We start from the raw sequence: 18,330 nt of genomic DNA, 5'->3' as shown, positions 1-18,330 counted from the left end.
GCGGCGCCCGCCGGCGGCCGCAGCGGGAGCTGCCACTTCCGCCCCGGTGCGTGTCATGGCGGCGGGCGCGGGGCTCTGACGGGCGAGCCGCTCTCCGGCTCCGCGGGGTCGCGGCGCTGCCGGGGCCGCTCCGCTCCTTCCTGCCCCCCGCGCCGGGCCGCGCCGCTGCGGGCGGCGGCTCCCAGGTACGCGGCGGCGTCACGGTGCAGCGCTGCAGAGCGTTCACCCGCCCGGGAGCGCCGGTGCCGCCGTCCCTTCCCCCCGCCCCGCCTGTTGTTGCGGGTTCCCTACCGGGGCCCGGCCGCGGGGCTGGCGGCGGCCTGAGGGCAGCGGGCGGAGGGAGGAAGGGGAAGGCGGCGGGATGGGGACGGCGGCGCGGGGCGATAGCGCCGGCTCTCGGCGGGCGCCGGCTGCGGCGGGGCCGTGACGCAGCGCCGGGCAGCCGGGCCGGGCCGGGCCGCGCCGCCAGCCGGGGCCTTCCCGGGAGGCCTCCCCTGTGTGCCCGAGCGGCTGGGCTGGGGGAGCCGGGCGGCGGGGCTGGGGGAGCCGGGCGGCGCCGCAGCTGCTGCCGGAGGGGCCGCAGGGCGGGCCGGGTGTGGGTGGCTGTCCGCGCCGGGCAGGCGGGCGGCACCGGGCCTGGGCCGGAGGCGGGCAGCACCGGGCCGGCTCCCGCCGAGCCGCGCGGCCTGCGCCCTGTCGGGTGCGGGCCGCAGAGGCGGCTCGGAGACGGAGGGTCTCCGGTGAGGTGCCTGTCGGCCTGCCCCTGCCCCTCAGCCGTGCCACGGCACCTCCCTTCCGCGCAGGTGGGCGGAGATGTCGCGACAGGGGCTGACACGATAGGCGAGCGGCGACCTGCTCGGTCGGGAGGAGCTGGGCGGCGGCGGGGCATCGCTGCGGGGCACATCCCCTCTCGTTCAGCAGAGCTGCGGGGTGCTTTGTGCGGGTGAAGTTACATCTTCCAGCGGGGTAGCGAGATGCCGAGGCTGGCAGGTCTCGGGAGGTTTCTGGGCCGAGGCCCTGGGGGGAGCAGGGCCAGCCCCGAGGTCGGGCCAGCTGCCTCGGGGAGGGGGGTCTTGAGAGCCCTTGGGGATGTAGAGCGCACAGGCTCTTTGGGCACCTTGTTCCTCAGTTTTGACTGCCTGCACGGTGAAGAAGTTTCTCCTTTACCCGGTACAGAACTTCCTCGTTTCAACCTGTGCCCATTATGTTTCGTCTTCCCGCTGCGCACCGCGGCTGAGAGCTTGTAAAAACATCTCCTTGGAATGCTTAGGCCATATATGTTGTCTGAAATTGAGGTGGGAGGAAAAAGATGGTCTGTTCTAGCTGTAATCTGCCAGACTTCTTGACGTGATACAATATAACAGGGTCAATGAATTGAGGTACACTTGTAACCGATGTGGGAAATACCTCAGGAGGTAACAACTGGTGTGGTTTTTTTTTCCCATTAAAAACGTGTACAGCAATATAGAACAAAGAAGGCTATAGCTTTTTATCCTACTTAAAACAATTTCTTGGAAAACGTGTATTTCAACAGAGTGAAATTCTCAAGCTAAGCACGTGGACAATGAAGACAAGGCCTATGAAAACTTGGTGTTTCAAATAGGAAAAAAAAATCTTCGCTAATTATATATACAGCCTTGCAAATGAATTTATTTTCCAGTTGTTTACATTTGGAATATATTTTTATCAGTGTGACATACCCAGTACCTCCTACAGCTGTTAATTTCTCTCCACACCTTAGATTTGCTGAAGAGTACTACAGAAAGAAAATGACCCACTGGTTTCATCGCAACCCTTTGAAGGCTACAGCTCCCGTTTCATTCAATTTTTATGGGGTAGCTACCACTCCAGCTGCAACGAAGGTTTGCAAGTAAGTGTAATTGTGATTCAGTTCACTCTCACTCACAATTTGGAGGACTTCTGTGAAAGTACTGGTTACTCTTCAGTTTTTGTTCTGAGGGTGACTAGAAATGTGTAGGCTGAGAGATAATAAGACACTGGTAACACTGAACATTTAGTTACAAAGAATGAATTATCTAGTTTGCAAGTCTCTGAGTGTACAGCAAGGCCTCTTATAATAATGCAGAGGCAAACGACCAAACATTTAATTGTCTTTCTGATGACTGTGCATTCTTCTTAAAGTAATTTTTACAAGTAAGCAAGGCATGAATGTTCTATTGTAGACAGGAATACAGTGAAAAGAGATCTCAGCTTATTTTGCAGATCTATTCTTATCTCTTCATATGCTCATCCCATTCTGATGTTGAAGAATGTTCCTGCTTATTGCTTCTCTTCCCTCCCCCTGCACCCAACCTCTTGGTAAATAAAGGCATAATTATTTTAGTTTGTGTTAGAATAATAGAGTGATAATGCATACTGATTTATCCGTCACTGTCTGTCCAAAGTTGATTGTACTTCAAGCTGTAGAGTCTCAATTGTATGTATGCAGAGGAGAAAGGAAGATTTTTCTATATTTATTGGCATCTTCCTCATAAAGTCCTTGCTTTTCAGATAGTGAAATTGAATGCTTAGCTTCATTTTTTTTAGCCAAAAGGGTGGTGTTGTATACATAGGTGCGTGGTTTCTTTATAGTACATTTTGGGTGGAATTTATTAGATTACTTTTTTTTCCCCACTCTGTACAGTGATTTGAGATTATCTCGAACACGACTGTTGGAGTTGTTTACAGACTCAAGTTGTAATCCAGAAATGATGAAAAATGCAACTGACTTGTACTTCTCACTCTTGCAAGGTAGGAACATTTATTAGCAATGCTACTGATACATTGAGAGGTGTATCACTTGAGGTTGAGTAACACTTCTCAGAATGTGTATTGTGCTGATCTTCTGTAAAGAACCTTTGAAGTTCGCGGGAAGGAGAGTATCTTCATGGGTACTCTTTTTGGTACTAGTCGTGAGTACTCACCAGGCCCTTTCTCCAAGTTTCAGTGTCCTTTGTGACTTTGCCAGTACTAAGTGTTGGCAGTCCTCTCTTCTTGCTCTTAGCCTCATTCTGTTTCCTGCTGGAGGAGAAAATGTTTATTTATCTGTTAGATTGTGGTGAATTGCTCCTTAAGTATAAATTGAGTTAATTAGTTGATAGAAGACACTTTAGACAAACCAGAACTTTACACCAATGCTAAGATAATAGACTTGCTGGAAGTTTACACTTCTGCTGCTGTTTGTCTTAGGCACATATGTAGGTGGTAATTAGTATAATACCTACATCTTCAGTAGATGGTCACCTATGATGACACATTCTTTTGAAACCTTCCTGCCAATATTTTGATAACTTTCTTAGCAGTCAGGTGTTCAGACAAGTTTCTTAGGCCTGAGTGTTCAGGAATCAGTCAGTTCATGGAAACTGTGATCTTTCAGTCTGTAGTGAAGCAGCTCAGGTTGGTGTAGTTCCCTTGGTTCCTGGGAGGCTGTAAGCTAAATGTGACATGCTTGATTAAGATAACAGTCCATGTTGCTGCAGATAAGATTTGGAGAGTTTCTTCAGGAAGACATCATGCTTGGTCACTAAAATCTTTTGCATGCAAAAGGAACAAGTATTTTCTGTCTTTATAAGCATGTGACAGCACCTAGACCTATAGCCCCAATAGCTGCTGTTGAAAGTTGTGAGTTTTTGAAGTCTATAAGACCTGATCAGACCAAGGCCTGGATTGCTCCTCCCTGAAAAATTCCTTGGGCCTGTATATGCTAGGATTTCAACATCCTATAGCATGAGCTTCATCCCACTGACTGCTGCTTTGTGGGCTGCCAGATATTAAGAATTAATTTCCTGTAGCCCTGGAGACAAAGGAGATGATGACTTGTTGACTCCATGCTTACAAGCCCTTTCCCCTCTCCCTGTTGACCAAGCATCTTTTCCTGGAAATGCCGGTTGCCAGTATGGTGTCAGGGACAGTCACTCATCTCAAGCAGCCTCATCCATCCTGCACCTGGGTCAATTCAAATCCCAACTAGTCACCATAAGGAACATGCAAATATCTGCAAGGTTTTCCCTGAGCAATCAAGACTCATAGGGTTGCGTTGGTAACCGGTTAGGCACAGAGTTTCTTGTAGTAGCCAGTTCGGGTTTTTGCACATCGTGTTCTCAAGATACTGAGGAATAAAAGCCTCAGGAAGAAACATATGTTTTTGACTGGTACAGCAAGAAACATCCTTTAATCTATATCTGTATTTTCATTGATGTCTGTTCTTTCATTACTTATTTCTGTTTCTTACTTCGAGATTGCCTGTCGTTACATTTTTTTATTCTATAGGTTTCATCCTTTCACTGGATGACTCTTCCCAAGAATGCAAGTTGAGATACATACAGAATTTCAAGTGGACAGACACATTACAAGGACAAGTTCCAAGGTGCTTATGCTTTTATCATTACAGGGTCTGCAGTTGTTTTCTTCTGGTCTGTTACATATATGCACATGTGCCAACACAGGTGTGAAGGAGAACTTAGAAGTGTAGCAAAATGTTGAACATAAAGTTGTTTCCAAAAATTCGTTGCTTTGCATTTTTGGTAATTGCTGTTCTGCATGAAGTGTTCTGAAGCACGTCTTGCCTTTATGTAAAGGTGTGATAACACATGATAATGGTAGAAGGATCCATTGTGTCTTAGTTGATCGACAAACTGCATCTACACTTGGCTAGAGCAGTGCAAAGAAGAACTTTGGGAGCATTGGTGAATAGAAGTTGATAACACAGGTCACTACAGTTTAAAACGTTTTTGTTTGGCTCTATTGCCTGACCAGTATCTTCAGAATTTTTTTTGAGCACAAATGTTGCTGAAAATTCGTTTTTGTCCTTGTCCTCAGAAGCTCTTAGTACTCATACTCCTGGTACAAACAAACAAGGGTTCTGTTTTAAGTAGAAATATGGATCTGTAACCTTCTGGATTATTCAATTATCTTTTGCTGTTGTAGGTAATTGTGTTGTATAGCCACCCTTAAAAATTTGTCAAGCTCTATCTAGAAGTGCTCAACTTCTTCAAAGCTTTTATTCCTCTTGGAAAACAATTGGTTGATTAGGAGTGTCTTCTAATTTTCTCAAAGTCATACAAACTTGTACTTTTGACAACATTATTCTTGCCACTTCCACCTTTCTTTTTAAAATTTACTAGTTCCTAAGCTGTATTGAGCTTGTGATTGCAAGTTCAGTCTTTGCAATTCCATGTTTTAAGCTTCTGAATTTGCCTGCCTTTTGCACATGCTGTTTGACTGCAGTTACATAAATACTTGCAATAACATTAATTTGAGGGAGATGTAATAGACTGTGACTTATTAACTTAATGGCTACAACTTTAAAGTAGACATTCCAGAGCAAGGCTTTCCACAAAATGTGCAATTTAAGGGAAAAAAAAAAAAAAGGCAAAAATGTCAGCCACACCCAAAGCTAAATAAATACCAAGTTACTATTTTAAAATAAAAGTTGCCAAATGGGAAGGGTAGGCATCTGAATGTGGGAAATTATAATTCTGAACTCCTAAGGGGAGTATGTAAAAACTGAAGTTTCTTTTAGGCAGCTTAGCAAGCAAGAGGTTCTGTATTGGAAATGGTTGAAAAATATTTTATGGAGAGAAATGTTGATTTATGCTATGTGAACTATAACCAGAGAAGGCTTGTCAGAAGAAAAAGGAAAGCATTGAATTGCTGAGGGGGGACTTTGTCTGTCTTTCTTTAGTGCCCAGCAGGATGCAGTGTTTGAACTGATTTCTATGGGATTTAATGTAGCTCTGTGGTACACAAAATATGCATCAAGACTCGCTGGAAAAGAAGAGTAAGTGTGTTTCTTTTCTTAGTCATTCCGTTATAGTAATATCCCACCAAAAAATTAGCAGGTTCTGGGTTTTGACTGCTGTAGCAGCAGGAGTTTAAGGAGGCAGCGGACCTTCTTTCATGTGCTGTAATGTCCAAATGCACTTCAGTCTCTTCTTGCATCCATGAACATAGTGTACTAGTACCCTGTGACTGTGGTGTGAAGTGTCAGTGGTGAAAAAATCGTTAATCAGTCCTGCTCTAAATGTCCAGGTGCAAATTTGAAATTCTCAAAATCATGGATGTGCTGGCTTTTAGCCTTAGAGATTTCTAAAGCTTTAGCTTTTGACACTGAGGTTACTTTTTGCTTGGAAGTCATTGGAAGGTCTTATGTTACTTTTTTCAGGTGAGTTCATTTGATTATTTAATCAGTGGACACTGCAAGAAACTTCTCTGCCATGACTGTAGCACAGCAGTGGGACATGTTACTTAGAGACTTAGAGACTCTTCATTCTTGAAGGATTCAAGATTAATCTAGACAAAGCCATAACTGACCTAATCTGCTGTGTTCAGTAGTCCTTCTCCAAAGCAGGAGGTGGGACTAAATGACAGCTAGATGTCCTTTCTAAACGAACTTTCATTGATTCATTCTGTATTCTTAGTATAACAGAAGATGAAGCAAAAGATGTTCACAGAAGCCTGAAGATAGCAGCTGGGATTTTTAAACACTTGAAGGTAGAAAAACTGTCTTTGCTATCTGTTCTTTACATTGTCTCTAAGTACTTGAAATTTTGTCTTAGAAAAAACTTCACTTTTCTGACAAGGTCACGGAATAAAAAAATACCTCAGACTATCTGAATGATAAAAAAGAAGGTTATTAATATGTTGTGCTACCACTCATTTTCTGCTGCTCTTTCCCAGTGGCAGTGGAAGAGTAATCTGTCTGTCCAGCAGCACATGCAACAGTGCAGCCAGCAGTCTTGGGACCCCTCAAGTCAGTGTCCCATCCATTTAGGAATAAAGGACTTGCTTTGCATTGGCAGCAGTGGTATTAAGCCAAAACTAACTTTGAGACTTGCTTTGTACTTAGGAAAGTCACATTCCGAAATTGATTACACCTGTAGAAAAGGGAAGAGATTTAGAAGCTCGACTTATAGACTCTTACATCATACAGTGCCAAGCTGAAGCTCAAGAAGGTATCTTCAAATATGCGTTTGTTGGGGATTGTAAAAGACAGCCTTTGTGGGTTACTTTGTTGTCTCATGAAGTCTACTTGGCAGCAGTGCCATTTTTTTTTCTTCTTCTGAAGTATTGTGGCTTAGTGGGGTGGGTTTCTTTTAAAGAAACTTAAGTTACAATTATAGGAGGAAAATGCCAAAAATCAGTCTGATACTGCAAATGTAACCACTTTGGAAGAACTTTTCTGTGATGTTCCTCCCCTGCTTTGGCTGGTTTTGGTTTTTGTTTGTTGCTTTTTATTATTTCATGCAGTCTCTTCACCAGCATGCTTGCCTAGCATAAATTCCCAGTTCCTTTACTTTAAAATATTTGTGGCTTCTGTTTACTAGCTAGTCTTCAGACTAACCATCCTTCAGCTTTTCTGTTAATTTGGAATAATTCTATCCAAGAAACAATCTGTCTTTATTCTGCAGTTTGCTTGACTGCACAACACTTGTTTTCTGCTCATGCAGGGGTTTTAAAATGCTAAATGCCTCTGCTGATTTGATGTGACATTTCCAATTAAACTTTAATACTGTGGTGTGGAAAATTTTTTTCAGTGACAATTGCTCGGGCTATTGAGCTGAAACACAATCCAGGACTAATAGCTGCTCTTGCTTATGAAACAGCTAACTTCTACCAAAAAGCTGGTAAGTGTCTTGTTTTGCATCCTTAGTGATCTGGTTTATGCATTCTTGCCAGCAGACATACTTCACCCACCCATCAATTGTGATATTAACACTGTTTCTCAGTGGATATGCTTTCTATATTTAGCACATTTAAGGTTTCAGTTATCAGTGTCAGATACATTTTGATAAGACCTTTTGGTTTTGTGGGACTCTTTTTCTGTAGCTAATGTTTGGAAATGTTAGTGGGGGGAGACAGAAGGCAGAGTAATGTCTTGACAATATGTAATAGCAGCAAACAAATGGCTCGATGTGAATTGAGTGTGTTTCAACTGCCTTTGGGCAGCAGATTATGATGCAGACCGTAAAATGTGTAGCAGGTTAATTATGAACATCCTTCCCGATGAGTAAGCTGATCTATGGGCTTGCTGAGGCAATTGGGAAAAGTGAAAAAATATGGGAGTCAACATGAGAGATGGAGTATTCTAACATATATAGGCTTTTCTAGGTCCCTACTTGAAATCAGCAACAAGCTTTGAAATGCTGCCTAAAAATACTTATGAAAATTAGCCTTCCAAACTCAGTGGGCAGCAGTTTCAGAGATTCTAAGGACAGCTGCATGATAGCTCAATGAACTGCATATTTTTTGATTTTTCTCATAGTTTCTCTGTTCCTTTGCAGAAGTAATTTATGTCACTTGTTTCTATCTACTGTATTGTTAAGATCTGTTGCTAAATTGAAGAACTCTGGTCTTCAAGTGTGTGTGAGAATTTCCTTTTTGGAAATGTCGTAAAGAATAACTTTACGTATGTGTTCATAGATAAAACTCTATCCAGTTTGGATCCAACCTATGCAGGTAAATGGAGGAAGTACTTAAACTTGAAGACCTGTTTCTATATGGCCTATGTAAGTACTTCAGTTGACATCAGTCACAGTTTTTAATGTTGTCTAAAGGGCTGGATAGGGAATGAGGGCTAAGTATTGCCTTGACCCTTTTTCCATGTGTGAAAAGAGGCTGTGCATTGCTAGTGCCATTTGAAGTTTGAGCCAGTTGAAATTACTGCAATGTGTAATTTGTTGTAATTACCTATCATTAAGTGAAGTGATTCAGATTGAGCATAATGCTTGTCTTCCACTGTCTGTCACAGTCTGATTCTAGGAGTAATCAAGAGCTGATCATCTTTTCCAAGGCCTTGAATGAAACTGCATCAAGTAATGTTAGGTGCCATTCCAAGTGCTGTCCCTTTTTGCGTGGCTGATCTCTTAGTGTGCAATGACACTCTTGGGATCATCAGCTGCTCAGTTTGCTGTTCATTTCTTGTAGCCTGCCACAGCCTGCAATCTGACTCTTTCATACTGCAAAAAAGGCCCAAACTAAACAGTTAACACAATTGTCTTTCTCTTTCTATAAACCTGTAGGAAAAAGTTGCTTGGGTTATTAGTGAGTTTGAGTGGTGACAGAGGGTCAGAGCTGTGGTACATTTTTTTAAATTTGTGTAATATGGGCAAGGGTAGATTTAGGCAACACTTGCTGCACTGTAAGAACAGACATTAAAGGAAGGTAGGCAGGGGTTCATGGGATAGTTCCTTTACCTATGGCATTTAGTATATAAACTCAGCAACTCAGAAAAGAGACCATTCATTTCTCACTGGAATGCAGTACTTTCTTCAAACTTAAATTTGAAGGAATGGGGCTTTGCAGGGTGGAAAAGTTACTTTGTCTATGGCAAAGTGTCTCAAGCAGCCAAATGCCTTATCTCTTCTTGGATTCTGTGATTTGCGTTGCAGGTTTGGATTTTGAGTGCTCAGGTAGTTCTAGTTTTATGAGTCCTTGCTCTGTAAACTTGACTGGGGTTCATCCTCATGCTATGATGGGGCTTAATACTGCATGTTGATACAGTGAGAGAGAAAGGTTTGAACTAGACTATATTGTTCTGGTAAAACAGCCTTCATGAGGCTCAGTTACTCTTGGCTACATTTGAGACAGCTTGCTTCATACCTAGTGTGTATCTGCATTGTTCATGGAGTGGTACTTTGACTTGCATTCCCAAATTGCCAGCTATCTGCAGGGAATGGCAGCTTCAAAGAGGTGCAACTCTGATATAAGGAACAGCAGAAGGAATTGGTGCAGGAAGTGCCCAGTGACATTGGTAATGATTTTGTCCTCTCCCATTAGGCATACTGTTACCATGGTCAGACTTTACTGGCAAGTGATAAATGCGGGGAAGCAATCAGATCTCTGCAGGAATCAGAAAAATGTAAGTGTGATTCAGACTGGATTAGAGGGTCTGATGATGACATGCTTGGTTTGTTTTGCTGTATTGTGTTTATTTGGTTTTCCATAAACATCCAGCACACTTTTGAATAGAGACAGTATTACTTGTTTTGTCTTGTCAAAGACTGTCTTTCATAACAGAGCTGCAGAAAATTTCGTTTTCACTTCGCAGCCTTTTAAAGATTGGCTTTACACTGCTTGCAATATGGTGTAAAAATCAATTGTCCAGTCATCATGTTTTCTGGTCTGGATGGTAAGTTACAGCAGCCTTTTCTGCTTTGGTGGTTGCTCTATCTTACATTGAATAGTAAATCTAGACTTTTTTTGTTTGTTTTTAAACGGGTTTCAGTGACTTATTTGCTTTCTATTCATTTGAAAGGTAGATGAAGGGAAGATTGCAGTAGTTCAGGGTCTTCTGCCCATCCTTCTCTCTTCAAAGCTATTGCTAGTCCAATGGCCTGCACTGCATAACTTTACCACAATGTATAAAAATTGCTCAAATCATCAAATGGAAAACTGTTAGTACTAATTTTAAAAATAAATAGGATTTATTAAGAATAAACTAAGTTGGAAGACTTACAAGAACAATTACATTAAACTGAATAGTGTGGGTTTTAGTGTGCTTGCTGTTCAGAGAAGAGTGCCCCTTTTCCCACTCCATATTAAGTGGTGTTTATTTTTGGACATCAACTCTTCATAGATACCTTCATACTCACACTTTTTCCTACCATGTGGTACAGTTCTTAAGCTTACTGTTGCATTTTGCCCCACATGTGCTTTTCTGCATCTTCCTACTCAAAAAAAATTTTTTTTTTTTCCTGTTCCTAGTCACTTTTGCAGTAAATCTTGGCTGGAAGTGCTGCTTTTGAGCTAGTTTAGTTTTGTTTCTAAGAAACAAGAAGACTGCATGGATTCTGGTATCTCCTAAAACTGAAGCACTGTAGCTCAGAACCGTGATTTGACAGACTCGTATAAACGATTTTTATAACATTTCTTTCTTGCAAAGTTTTTGCCAAGGCTGAAGCACTGTGCAAAGAATATGGAGAAACCAAAGGGCCTGGGACTACTGCCAAGCCTTCTGGACATCTCTTCTTCAGGAAATTAGGAAGTTTGATTAAGAACACCCTAGAAAAATGCCAGCGAGAGAATGGATTCATGTAAGCAATTAGTGGTTGGTACAGTACTCTATATGAACTGTTAATACCTCATTTGCTTTTATTTCTAGATGGGATGGTGAATTTTACACTCTGGTTCTTATGTTCCTCTTGGCCATGCAATGTAACTTAGGAAATCACAAATTTCTCTTTAATTTTCTCATAGTAGATTTGCTATGGCTCTGTGCTGTCACCCTCCCCGTTTCTTATGGCAGTTCAGTAAGGCAGGTTGGACTGACCTGCTGAAGAGGTTAAGCACTTTTCTTCCTTAATTCCTCAGCCACTTTGTTCCTTTTCCTGCAGGAAGAGGAAGTCCTGCAGAGGCTGCTGTTTCTCTAATGCCCTCTTTCCAGCTGCTGGGATCTAGTAGACAGAAGAGGACACAGGTGGAATGCTTTGCTAGCGGGGAGATCAAAACACAGTTGTGCCTTCAGTGAACGTGTTTAGGGTGCTAGGAGCATTACCAGTCTAATTAATATTTCAAACAGGAATTTCTGTTAGTTAATGCCCCTTCCAAAAGAAGTTTGGGAGCAGTTTAAAATAGCAACATTAGTTTGGCTTTAGAATTTCTTTTGCTCATATCTAGCTCCCCTCCCCTTATGATTTAGCTAGTTCCCTTTTTATGATATTTTAAGACCTTCATAATAGGGAAATTGACTAAAGAAACAGGATTGTTAAGTACATCAAGATGAACTGCAAATAGGAAGGGAAATCCTCTACTCTGCTTTGGTACCAATAACCACTATCCTGGCTTACAACAGGATACAGGAGATGTCAACAAATCCATGTCGCTGTAGAAGCAGACTTTGAAAGAGAAACCAGATAATCGGTAACTGTTTTGGGAGATGTGCCTGCTACAGGGTTCTGCTGCAGCACAGGTAGTAAGGTAGTGTGTGTCAGTATTGGTCAGTTTTCAGCTCTTGTTGGTTTGCCAAGGGTGGATTTATACCCTCATTCCATCTTTGTGTTGTAGCAAGTCTTTGTGGGTGCTGCAGTGTCTTTTGCTGTTAAGCACTATGGCAGATCAAGACTGATTTAGGAAAAGAAATGTCTCTTTCATCTTTCTGGGGAAGCATTTTAATGCCTTGTTTGGATTTTAAAGGTCTTTTTGGACAAAATAAGCTATTCTCATTGAAGCACTGGGACTAATGGTTATTGAGTAGGAAAAAAAACCAGCCCACCTAGCTATTAGGGAATCAATAATATCAAAAAGAATTGCTTGTGCTCTTTGAAGCTTACTGACAGAATGGGTGTTGGGCAGTGCCTTAATGAAATGGAAGAGGACAGCAGTGATTGCCACTGTAAAATCCTAGATTGTTTTTCTTTAGAATTGCAAATGAGACTTGCAGAGAGAGTGCACTGGGTTTTCAATATATCGCTGTATTCTATTACAGCTATTTTCAGAAGGTGCCAACAGAGGCTCCCCAGCTGGAACTGAAAGCAAACTATGGCTTAGTAGAGCCTGTTCCTTTTGAATTTCCTGCCTTGAGTGCACATTGGACTCCTGAAACACTTGCTGCATTTGATCTCACCAAGAGGCCAAAGGATGACACTGTAAGATAATCATATGTGTTGTTCTTTCCCATTAGCTTTATTCTATGTGTAACAAAGAGTTACTGTTCTGCTCTTCTGTAACACTCCCCAGCTCAGAGAGGACAGAGATACGAGGCTACCACCTGAGCTCACGTTTCTACTGTGCCAGGAGACAAGTCTCTGCCACACTGTCAGCATCTGCCAATTAGGAGTCCCTTTTTTTTTTTCTTTATTCTTTCTTTTTTTCCCCTTTTTTTTCTGAAATAAAGAACATTTGGCTTTTCCCCTTTGCTTGAGGCTTGCTCAAATTCTTCAGCCTTAAAGAGATTAGACCATTAGATTAGAATATGTAAAGTTAGCCATGCATAAATGCTGTGCAGACACAGTGGTTTGTACTTGGTGGTATTTAGTTTTTTTTTCTTGTTCACAGGCTAAACCAAAACCAGATGAAGAAGTAAAACCTCTGAAGGAACCAGATATAAAGCCTCAAAAAGACAGTGGATGTCAGATTTCTTAAATGCCATAAGTGCTTCAAATTAACTTTAAAGCTGTGTTAGTTGGACCTTGGTGCTTTAGTTCTGTTCTCCGTTTTTCTAATTCTTCTTTTTTATTTTAGAAGACTAATTTAATTTTGTTAGTATGCATCTATCTTGCTTGAGAATGTGCTGGATTTCTAGGAGTTTATTTGTATATGACTCATTTTTGGGTTTAGTGGGATATCATAGAATGAGTGGGCTTAAATGTTCCTATTGTGCCTCTAGAGAGTTTCTTTTTGTGGGTTTAGTTTCTACCCACAAATAGCAAAGAAAGTATCATGATTGTAACTGTTAAGGATTTTTCCGTTAAGTAGTATGCTATATAATGTCAACTTCTGCAAACAAAAGTTTGTTTCAACTGTTATATTTATTCAGGCTTAACACTCTGTTGTGTTCCAATTCACTTAATTGTAGCAAGCAAAGAAAATCTGGGGTTTGTTTGTTACACTCCTATGATATTTCACAATACTTTCACAGAACCTGAAAAACCGTATGTTCTGCATAATTGGAACACAATTTATATTATTCTGAAGCCATTAGCCTCTATTCTTTCCGCTGTAGATTAGGGTTCCTCTATCAGAATTTGTAGGAAGATATTTTAGCTTGTCTGTCCTTCCAATAAAATCCTTTAATGTCAAAGTATATATGCAAGTGATGCAGCAAGTAATGTGAAAGTGCTTAAAAGTAATGCATCACGGTGTCATTAATTTGAAATTTTTTGAATCTTAAAAGGTTTGGTAAGTTTAAAAGCTGCAGACAGTTAAAATCTCATGTTGTCATGAGTAAGGTAATGGAATTGTAACCAGGATGCTGTGTTTCCATCTGGGAAGTGTCTATAAGAAGCTGTTAGGAGAACAGAGAGGATAGGTGAGCTGAAGAGCTAAGATTTGCTTACTCTGCCTCCTTTACGGATCACGATGCAGCTAACTCAGTTTCATAATAATGATTTAGTTAATCATCGTTGTTCAGATGCCTGTGTGTTAATATGTATATATCTCAACCTAATTAATTTTCCTTCTATGCAGACTAGATTCCATTTCCCTCCTCCCTTCATTTTCCCTTCCATCTGCTACACACTGTGGCACAGACTTACCCTTGTCTGCTAGTGCATGTGTGGGTGCTAGGACTAATTTTCTGTTGGGCTTTGGACCATAGAAATATTTCAGTATATGGATATCTTCAAATAAAATGCACAGATTGTGACTAAATAATTCCCAAACAACTTCTTAGGAAAAGTTGTTTTATGGACAGTTCTTAATTCTTTGGACACTTTCTTGAACCAAGTGGTTTGTTTGAATCAAGTTCACTGTAAATAGTTTTGGACATAACCAAGTGGATTGTGTCAGATTACGGAATTATTTAAGCCTAGCTGTGTAACCTCTTATGCCATAGCTGTTTCAGTAAGTATGATGTTGTAGTTTAAAAACAGATTAATGGAACAAACTAATTCATTCAACATGTGTTGCTTTTCAAGACAAACTTCGTTTATTCATAGTTAAAATCCTATGGCAAACATTGCATAGTTTTGCCCGAAAATAAGAAACCTGAGACTGTTTTGTTTGCAAAGTATAGGGAGCTGAGAGTCAACGATCAGTTTTCTCTTTGGTTTTGTTAGATAGTAGCAAAAATTATTGTAAATAATATGTAGATTAACTGTCCAATATGCTTAAGAGTATGGCTGAACTGACTGGGTGTTTCAGTTAATCTGTAAACCTAGCAGCCATGTTTCTTCTGTTATTTCCTTTAGTAATTTTTACAAATGAAGTATTTTGAATGGTGACTTTTTAATACTCTAATGCTGCAAGAGCCTGTTTTTGTGGCCTCTGTCTGGTTTTAGAGGCTCTCATGGCTAAACCTGCAATTCTTGTTGGTGTAAATAGTCTTTACAAATTTGTGCTGAGTCTGAACTAGGACAAAACTGCAGCTAAATAAAATATAGAGTGCTGGGTCCTCTATTTTGTGCTTTTAAAATTGTATTGATTGTCTTTAATCTACTATAAAACAAACCATTAAGCTCTTTACAAGATTTCTATTTAAATACTTTCCTCCATGTATTTAAATATACTTCCTCCATGTTTTGTGTTTCTGGGTTTGCAGCAGTTAATCTCCGTCCAGCATGTGACACTCCTAGCACTGAGTGGCTAAATTTGGCCCTTGAATGCTGATGTCTGCCTCCCACTGGATTTGGTAGAGGAGTTTTGCCTGTCAGCCTAAGGATGGTCATTTAAATGTTCAGCATGGATGTGTGGTGTGTCTCTAATTATGGTATTGGTGAATAGTATAAACAAGAAAACAGATACCTTTATCTGTGTAGAATATAGCCAGCTTTGCACTTTAGAAACTTCTGATTTCTTTCAATTTCAGTACAATAACATATGGTTGTAAATACTTCTTCCTGTCATTTTAATTTTGTTGCACTGATTTCAGTACTGTGCTATTGGTAAGATTTTTTAATGGGAAACACTACTAAAATGTATTTTAAATTATCTGTGTACAGAACAAACTCATGAAGCGTATCTCTACCTTTAGTATTGGGGGAACATGAGAGGGGGCAGTAATTAATCTGCTTTCCATGTCAGTTTGGAAAAATGACAAGTTTCTGTCTGCTGGCTGAGGCATGAGAACATTTCATCTCATCCCTGCACCTGGTATCTAAACTGAAGTTTCAGCATTAACATAAATCCTATTAATTCCTATTAATTATCCCTAAAAAAAATAATCTGTCTGGAAAGATCATTGCAGAATTATAAGTGGTGCTTTTTTTACTGTAACTGGCCCAGTTGAATGAGGAATAAAGTGCAGGGAGTACGACTGACATGGAAAAGCCCCTGCAGTGGGTACCTGTCTCCAGATTTTGAGTGCAGTACAAAGGCCTTTCCACCATGACTATTGGTTTCACTCACATCTTTCCCCACTGGTGATGCTCTCAAATTCAAAAAATGTCTTATGGTAACTGAGGGGGCCCTTGATCAGCTTTTAATATGGGAAGGCCTACCTCTTTTTTGTGTGATCTTCATGGATTACAAACTTCTTTAAGCCATTCTGTACTCTGAATAATCAAATATGAATGGAATCAGCTCTGATGGGATTAACCAAGCAGCCTTATTTTGTGAAGACAGTCACCATGCAATATTAAGCTTCATAGTCTGAAAATCTGTATATAACCATGAGTTTCAGAACACAATTTAAAATAAACAATCTTAATATATCAGTTTGTCTTTCATCATTTAAAATTTTAAGTATATAAGCAAGAAAAAGGGTGTCTCTTGAATGTTACTTTAATGAAATGTAATAATTACAGAGAATACTTTACCCTTACAGTATCCCCAAAAGACGACTTAAATGAGCAAGATACCAAGGTGAATTGGGTGCATGTGGAAGTAGTAGCTACATTGAAGGACTTCAGGTCATGGGAGGAGGAAGAGAGAAAGTGGAATTTCCAAACTTGCATTTAAAAAAAACAACCAGTAATCAAGTATGATTTTGTAATATTATAGAAACCTCCAGTGCTTGTAAATGTCTGTGACATTGTAGGATATTCTGTGTACTATGCCAGGGGTTTATTTGGAAGTGCAGATTGCTGGCCACTTCTCTATGTTGCCAGTAGGTGGCAAGTAGATTTGTAGGAAGCAGAGTTTTTTTCAGAGTTATGGTTAACTCAGTTTTTTCTGTAAATACACACTAATGCCTTTTAGCATCTCAGGCTTTAGCACAGTTCCTAGAAGAAAAAAATAGTCTCTATCGGACTCTGATGTCTATTTCATTCTGAAATAAGTCTTTTTCTCTCAGCAAGATACTTTTGAAAACACCTGCAGAAAAGGTGTTTTCATTCATGTATATTGTGACTCAAGTAAAAGTATCTGTAAATGATTCTATAATATTTGTTCTCCTTCCTAGTGTTTTAAAGCATTTCAATTTCTATTTAGTCCTTAGAGAAGAAGAATAGTTTGGCTGTCTAGAAAGATATTCTACTTAATTTTGATAATACCAAATAATGTTATAGGAATATAAAATCTTACTGTGTGGTTTTTTTTTTTTTTCTAGTGCCTTGCAGGTGGCTTTTCATGCCTTCACTTATAGGTGACAAGGGGGAAAAACAGATTTTTATGCTTTATTGCTTTTCTTATTTTCTTGCATACTTGAGTAAGAAGTGAAGTTGTCACCAATGGTGGTGATGCATCATTGGGGCTTTCCTGGAAAGTCCATTCATGATCACAGTTTCTTTGTCCTGCACCTATCAGGATTTCTGCCAATTACTCCCCATCATGGAGGTTTCCACTGAGCTTATCAGGGCTGTCTCAGGACTGTAGCTAAGGAGGTATCCTTCTTTCCCAGTATGTTTGTTTATCAGGACACCTTTGTGGTGGCTCCCTTCAATCTGTAAATTCCTCTCATAAAATAGGGTTTCAGTTCCCCTGATCACCCTGGATTCCTTATTTGCATATTTGATTCCTGTTTCCTGATCCTTGAAAACCAGACTTGTGTCTAATATTCCAGATGGCGCCTCACTAGCACAGCATGTTAAGTCTTCCCTATCTGAACCAGACACACATCTTCTGGTGTATCCAAGAGTCATTGTTTTGGTTGGAAAAGACCTTTAAGATCATCAAATCCAACTGTTAACCTACATTGGTCTGTCAGAGCCATGTCGTGGTCTCTAATAATTTCGCTTCATGCCTGTCACCGTTTGACTCGGGTTCGACAGCAACGCTCTCGATCCCCTCCCCCTGTCCCCCGGGTAGGGAAGGAGAGAGAGAAAAAGAGAGAGACTTGGCTGGATTGAAAACTAAACTACACAGCTTTAAGTAAACACAAAAGAAAATATATACGATTATATACAAATGTGTTCAGAAATGTACAAAAGCCTCTCGTCTCCCCCCACCCACAGCACTCTCCTTAGCTGTGAACGGTCCTGAAAAGTTCCGGAGCTGCCGGAGAGAGCGGAGAGTGATGAGGGTCAGGAGAGCTCGAGCCTGGGGGTCAACGGTGATGGATGGATTAAGTCCTCCCCAGATGCTGGCCATGGATGGAAGAAGCAGGAAGGAAGTTGTCTTCTGTGATCTCTGACCTTCTTCTGAGCTTACATAGATACATGGAATGGAGTATCTCTGGCCAATTTTGCTGTCTGTCTAACTCAGCCTCCTATGGGGGGGGAGGGGTCATAGATCTCTTGGTAGTGCCTGAGCTGGCAGAGCAAAGATGTGACCTTGAAGACCCAGCAGTTAGAAAAC

General features: G+C 41.0%; 1 protein-coding gene across 2 annotated transcripts; it reads left to right on the top strand.

Annotated features, from left to right (window-relative positions):
• The first annotated feature begins 27 nt into the window (after positions 1–27).
• Positions 28–16,310, top strand: BROX (BRO1 domain and CAAX motif containing). Of its 2 annotated transcripts, none has more exons than XM_051615489.1 (13): positions 28–185; positions 1,742–1,870; positions 2,645–2,751; positions 4,270–4,366; positions 5,684–5,779; positions 6,420–6,492; positions 6,848–6,953; positions 7,536–7,625; positions 8,422–8,507; positions 9,778–9,859; positions 10,883–11,033; positions 12,425–12,584; positions 12,994–16,310. In XM_051615489.1, exons 2-13 carry the CDS (start codon positions 1,770–1,772, stop codon positions 13,078–13,080), a joined length of 1,236 nt encoding a protein of 411 aa, XP_051471449.1. In that variant the 5' UTR covers positions 28–185; positions 1,742–1,769; the 3' UTR covers positions 13,081–16,310. The 2 variants fall into 2 exon arrangements, with proteins under 2 accessions (XP_051471449.1, XP_051471451.1); XM_051615491.1 differs by lacking the exon at positions 28–185 and adding an exon at positions 719–803.
• The last annotated feature ends 2,020 nt before the right edge of the window (positions 16,311–18,330 follow it).

The sequence above is a fragment of the Apus apus genome, chromosome 3 (assembly GCF_020740795.1).
Source record: "Apus apus isolate bApuApu2 chromosome 3, bApuApu2.pri.cur, whole genome shotgun sequence".
Lineage (NCBI taxonomy): Eukaryota > Metazoa > Chordata > Aves > Apodiformes > Apodidae > Apus > Apus apus.
The sequence above is the reverse complement of the archived record's forward strand: the minus strand, read 5'-3'. Positions and strand labels throughout refer to the sequence as shown.

Bases quoted from the DNA above. Each gene is read 5' to 3' on its own strand.
- BROX (XM_051615489.1), top strand. From the start codon at position 1,770: ATGACCCACTGGTTTCATCGCAACCCTTTGAAGGCTACAGCTCCCGTT. The intron at 6,493-6,847 runs GTAGAAAAACTG...CTTTGTACTTAG, and splicing joins GGATTTTTAAACACTTGAAG to GAAAGTCACATTCCGAAATT. The intron at 11,034-12,424 runs GTAAGCAATTAG...ATTCTATTACAG, and splicing joins CAGCGAGAGAATGGATTCAT to CTATTTTCAGAAGGTGCCAA.